Source organism: Nematolebias whitei, chromosome 6 (genome assembly GCF_014905685.2).
Source record: "Nematolebias whitei isolate Nwh7 chromosome 6, NemWhi1, whole genome shotgun sequence".
NCBI classification, from domain to species: domain Eukaryota; kingdom Metazoa; phylum Chordata; class Actinopteri; order Cyprinodontiformes; family Rivulidae; genus Nematolebias; species Nematolebias whitei.
Window position 1 is genome coordinate 31,403,013 of NC_056503.1, and position 6,029 is coordinate 31,409,041.

At 40.6% G+C, this 6,029-nt stretch overlaps 2 protein-coding genes across 2 annotated transcripts in view; one reads left to right on the forward strand and one right to left on the reverse strand.

The window, feature by feature from the left end:
* The window catches only part of ttc9b (tetratricopeptide repeat domain 9B), a 50,203-nt gene that overhangs the window by 2,103 nt on the left and 42,071 nt on the right, over positions 1-6,029 (forward strand).
* The window catches only part of LOC119410624 (leucine-rich repeat-containing protein 51-like), a 5,480-nt gene continuing 2,665 nt past the window's right edge, over positions 3,215-6,029 (reverse strand). The window contains exon 3 of the mRNA XM_037677509.1: positions 3,215-3,370. Coding sequence (XP_037533437.1) covers positions 3,215-3,370 — 156 coding nt within the window. The remainder of the gene's footprint in view (positions 3,371-6,029) is intronic.

Genomic DNA, 6,029 nt, shown 5'->3' on the forward strand with positions numbered 1-6,029 from the left:
CCGGGGGCCAAATCTGGCCCTTGGTAACATTTATTTGTCCCTCAAGATGATACTTTAATTGTAAAATATTTTTATCACTGTTCATTCTGCTTTAAAGCAGCAAATTTTATTCAGTGCAGACTTGTCATCACCGATGCAAATGGGTACGAGCCTCCTACTGGATAATCTCTGCAATCTTTCAGCTGGCAACAAGTTATTTAAGCCCAACTGGTGCAATGAGTTGCTTCTCAGTTCTTGATGAAAGACACATCGTGTGGTCGTGGAAAAGATGTCAGTCTCTTTGAGAAGGGTCAAATTATTGGCATCAAGCAGAGAAAACATCTAAGGAGATTGCAGAAACTACTAGAATTGGGTTAAGAACTGTCCAACGCATTATTAAGAACTGGAAGGAAAGTGCGAACCCATCGTCTTCGAGGAAGAAATGTGGCTGGAAAAAATGTGGCCTACTGTAAAGTGAATGAAGCTTTTATGAAGCATTGAACCAGTTGGGCCAAATGTTTCAAAAATAGCTTCATTTGTTGAAGCTTCAGTTACAGTGACCTCTTGTGGCAATTTGCGATGCTGCTGTCAAATTGTGCTTTTGGTGTCACACTCCGAAGAACTTCAATGACTAGTGTTAAAGAAACTACTGTGGTAAAACAACTGATTTTTAAAATTCATCAACTTTCTATGTTATCTGGTTTGAACATTTATTTATGCTTACATGTTTTCAAATAAAGACTGATAAACGTGCATTGAAGAGATTTAATAAAATCGTTGCACTGGTATTGTGCTTGTGTAACTGGCAGCGTCAGAGTCTTTATCATTCTTAAAATAATGAAATGACGTCTCCAGCATCTACATGTTTGGTGCTGAAGTGTCTAATCATAGAGGAGGTATCATGATGCTTCAGTTCAGTTGAACACACTAAACACTGCACCTGTAGCAATAGACTAATGTAAATACAAATTTAATTTGAGCCCATTATGACTATTAAAATCACATACATCATTTTACTGTAATTATATTAAGTACGTAGGTTAAATGGGTTAGATATCTTAACTGCTGAACATTACTATAACTTTTTTTTTTACATTTATTGTTTTTCATTTTCATTTATCCTTTATTTATCCAGGTAGTGTCATTGAGCCACGAGAACTCATTTTCAAGAGAGACCTGTTTGTGGAGCAGATGGGGGTTAGGGGCCTTGCTCATGGGCCCAGGGTGGGGCGAATGAGGGTGGGGGCAGGTGTGGGTACCTCACCTACCTGCCCCACCCACATTTTTGATGTTGTCGGTACCGGGGCTTGAACCGGCAATCTTCCGATCACAGGCCCACCTTCTCTAACCTCTGCGCCACCACTCCCCCTATTTCAAATTCAAAACCACCTTATCATGAGCAAGCAGAATGAATCCACATGTTAGAACGACCTCTTTACCTGGCTGCCTTCATAATTACTCTATTTCAACTATTTCAACAACACAACAGCAAAAACACCTGCTCTCCAACACATTGCTAACATTTAAGAGCTGTTTTATAGTGTTGAACCCTCTCAGTTCAAAACTGTCTCAACCTGAGCCAGTCACCTGTCAGAATCGAGACGAGTCAGTGCCAGGGAATCAGCTGTTTGGACCGTGAACCAGTCATTCCAACAACAAAACAGTTTGTGTTTCAGACGTCATGTGTCACGTGACTTCTTCCGCACCAAAACAGGCTCTGAAGCAGTGGTCCCATGTAATTTTACTGCATGTTTTGAAGCTTTTGTTTTATACTACCATCACTACTACTGTACAAGCCTGTGGGGGCAGTGGTTGCTGCAGTTGGTCAGGTCTAGATTCAGCAACAGCATGTGCTCAAAGAATGAGGTCAGCTGACTACCTGAATATACTGAATGACCAGGATTCCTCGGGCTCGACTTGTGAAAGAGTGGTTCTGGGAGCATGAGACATCATGTTCCCACACAGATTGACCACCTTGTATAATAAGACCTTGTATAATATTTGACCTTGATTTATGACCTTAACCTTGAAGCTGGGGTGATGAAACGTATACATGACACTCCATCTAGTGATGATTCATATGTGTATATCAAGTATCTGTATGTGTATCAAGTTTCATTACGTTATCTGGAGCGGATCAGAAGTTATGGGCTGGACAAGGAAAAGTTTAAGGATGTAGGGATGAATGGATGATACTATATCATAACACGTCCGGGTCAGGGTTTGGGTAAAATCTTCAGATTGGCACCAAAAAAAGTTTGTGTGAAAGGTGAAACACCCTCACAGACCTTTGACCCTCCATCTACTCCTTGTGCGCTTAAGAAGCCAGCCCTCTGCTCCACATGTGTGATGGGAAAAGGCAGAGAATGAATTTCCCCATTAGGGATTAACAGAGTATAATAAAATACACAAAAATGTATTTAAAAAAAGTCTGTCAGTCAGAGGTTTGTACTATTTCACCTTCTAATTATTCAAGCCTTTGAACTTCAAACCGTCATAATAAATGTACAATAAATGGATTCATCAGGAACATGTTATTAATTGGAAAGAAAAATGTTTATTAATTAACTGAACTGGCGTAACTAGCCTCAGGATTTTTGCCCATTTTAGGTGCGTTTACATTTAAATGTTGCCAAAGCCTTTTCCCCAGGAGTCACTGCACTGAAGTCCATGGACTTCAGATGAGGCAACGTCAAAATCACACGACTCCTGCAAATACACATACAAATTAAATTAGCATTTAACTAGGATGATTCAGTAAAACATGTATTTATTGTACTTTGATTATTAGGAGGATTCGTTTACTTTTATTTAAAAAATCCTTTCCACATTTTTGAAGCTGTATGAAATAATTTAATAAATAAGTGGCATACTGCCTGAGATTGTGCCTTTTTATAGTTTTGGGTTGATTGTGCAAAACAAGCAGAGTTACATGATAAAACTGCAGAATTAGGTTGAGTTTTGGAAGAATGGATTTAGATCAATCTGCACAGATTGTAAAATTAGCTGCATCTTCATGCCAGTGGTGTCTACATTTTACAGATGATACATATTTAGGTCTGGTTGAGCTTCAAGGCTTCAGCCACCGTTCATGGATTGACTTTGGAATGGCATCTTCAAGTTGGGTTCTTCAGCAGCTTGGCTCACTTTTAAACATGTCCTGCAGGGTTCAAGCCAAATGACTTGCCAAGCAAGTTTCAACGACAACAACGCAAACTTCAACCCAGTCAGCTTGTCACCTGTAGTCTCTGCTGGTGGTTTCGATGGGGTTTCCATGCAGCGTGATGGTGTGAAGATGCTGCAACTCTCCTAGTTTGTCGATCTCCGTCAGAGTATCGATTTTGTTGCTGTGAAGGTGCAACACGCGGAGCTCCTTCAGCTTACAAATGCACTGAAACACAAACATTTATTGTCACTTTGGTTAATGGAAACAAAAACAAAATCCAGGACTTTATGGGAAATTGGGAGCATCTTTCACTGAAAAGTGTTGATTAAATGCAAATACATGGAATGCTAATCTTAATATCAATCTGCATGTGTTGCACATTTCTTTCTATCCATCCATCCATCCATCCTTTATTTAGACAGGTTCATCCCATTGAGCCTAGGGGACTCTTTTACAAGAGAGACCTGATGTGTGTGTGTGTATATCCATCCATCCATTATCTTTACCCGCTTGTTCCATTTTGGGTCACGGGGGTCGCTGGTGCCCATGTCCCGCATTCACTGTGCGAGGGGCGGGGTATACCCTGGACATGTCTCCAGTCCATCACAGGGACACAGAGACAAAAAACCATTCATTCTCTAACTCACACCTAGGGACAATTTAGAGTTACCAATCAGTCTAACATGCATGTTTTTGGTCTGTGGGAGGAAACTGGAGTACCCGGAGAAAACCCACGCATGCACGGAGAGAACATGCAAACTCCATCCAGAAAGGCCCCTGGACAGGGATTTGAACCAGGTTTGTAAATTATGGTGGAAAATAAGTATTTGGTCAGTAACAAACAAGCAATATTTCTGGCTCTCACAGACCTGTAACTTCTTCTTTAAGAAGCTCTTCTATCCTCCACTCGTTATCTGTATTAATGTTTGACCTGGTTATCTGTATGAAAGACACCTGTCCACAGCCTCAAACAGTCAGACTCCAAAACTCAACCATGGCCAAGACCAACGAGCTGTCGAACGACACCAGGAAGAAAACTGTAGACCTGCACCAGACTGGGAAGAGTGAATCTACAATGGACAAGCAGGTTGCTGTGACTAAATCAACTGTGGGAGTAATTGTAAGAAAATGGAAGACATACAAGACCATTGATAATCTTCCTCAATCTGGGGCCCAACACAAGATCTCATCCTGTGGGGTCAAAAAGATCATGAGAACGGTGCACAAAAATCCTAGAACTACATGGAGGGACCTGATGAATGACCTGCAGAGAGCTGGACCAAAGTAACAAAGGCTACAACGTATGCCAGAGAGGGACTCAAATCCTGCAGTGCCAGGCGTGTCCCCCTGCAAGCCAGTACATGTCCAGTCCCATCTGAAGTCTGCCAGAGAGTATATGGATGATCCAGAAGAGTACTGGGAGAATATCATGTGGTCAGATGAAACCAAAATAGAACTTTTTGGTAAAAACTCAACTCGTCATGTTCGGAGGAAGAAAAATGCTGAGTTACATCCCATGAACACCATACCTACAGTGAAGCATGGGGGTGGAAACATCATGCTTTGGGGCTGTTTTTGTGCAAAGGGGACAGGATGACTGATCCGTGTTAAAGGAAGAATGAACGGGGCCATGTGTCGTGAGATTTTAAGCCTGAACCTTCTTCCATCAGTGAGAGCATTGAAGATAGAACATGGCTGTGTCTTCCAGCATGACAATGATCCCAAACACACCGCTCAGGCAACGAAGGAGTGGCTCTGTAAAAAGCATTTCAAGGTCCTGGACAGTGTTGCCAGATCTCGCGAGAGAAACAAGCAACCAGCTCTATGAAAACAAGCCCAAAACAAGCAATCGGCTCTTAAAAAAAGCCCAAAAAAAAGCCCAACTGGCAATCCACCATTGTGTAAAACAGAGGCCGTTTTAACACAGTATAAACATATTTATTATGGAATTACACATAAACATAAACTATTGCATGATTTATTAATGCAGTGCATTTTGTTCGGTGTAATTTGATCTCACCGTCAGCCAAAGTGGATCCAATGAGTTCTCCAAGATGGGTACAGCACTGATTGATGTGTGACAGGCTATGTAGGTGGCTATTTTTAGCTCATTTCTGTTTTGTTTCACTGTGTTTTGGGGCAGTGAAACCCATGTTTGTGAGCCTCATGGAGGAGAAGGGTGCACAGTTTTTGTTGTGCTTCTCAGTATTGGCATGCTGAATTAAATCAGCATGGTGAGCACGTATTTCACACTTGCAAAACCTACAGAATGCCTTTTGACACATCTCCCATCTGAGGTTGAATCCATTCTTTAAGTGTGCTATCTTTCTCCCACTCCTTATTATATTTTTTTTCCATATTTTCCCCACTTACTGGAGCTCATGGTCTCTTCACTTTGGGCTCTCTGGTGGCTGCGGGCGGCTACTGCATGGCTGCTTGCTGTGTTGTGAAAAGACGAGTGACGACACAAGTGTGCGCCTCCTCGCCAATTTTTTTTATTTTTTTTTTTTTATTAAACTTTATTTCAATTAGAGAACATTACAAAATTCTTCCAAACCAAAATCAACAAAATACACACACACACAAATGATACAAAACTGTCACAAAACATATTAAACTAGACCTCACATTACTTAACTATATGTGAATACAACTATCTCGGTAACTATACAAAGATAAAATTCAAGCATAAATAGCCGAGGGTCTGAAACAATAAAACTAAACAGCAAAACAACAAAACAATAAAGGGGTCTGCTTATGGGATAAAATTAAATTTCTGAAAAAGAGTTTTTGTTCTTATAAGTTTCTTATTATTAAAATTAAGCATATCAATAGAAGCAATATATATTTTTAGGTCAGTTTCTTTAAAATTATTAAAAGAGGG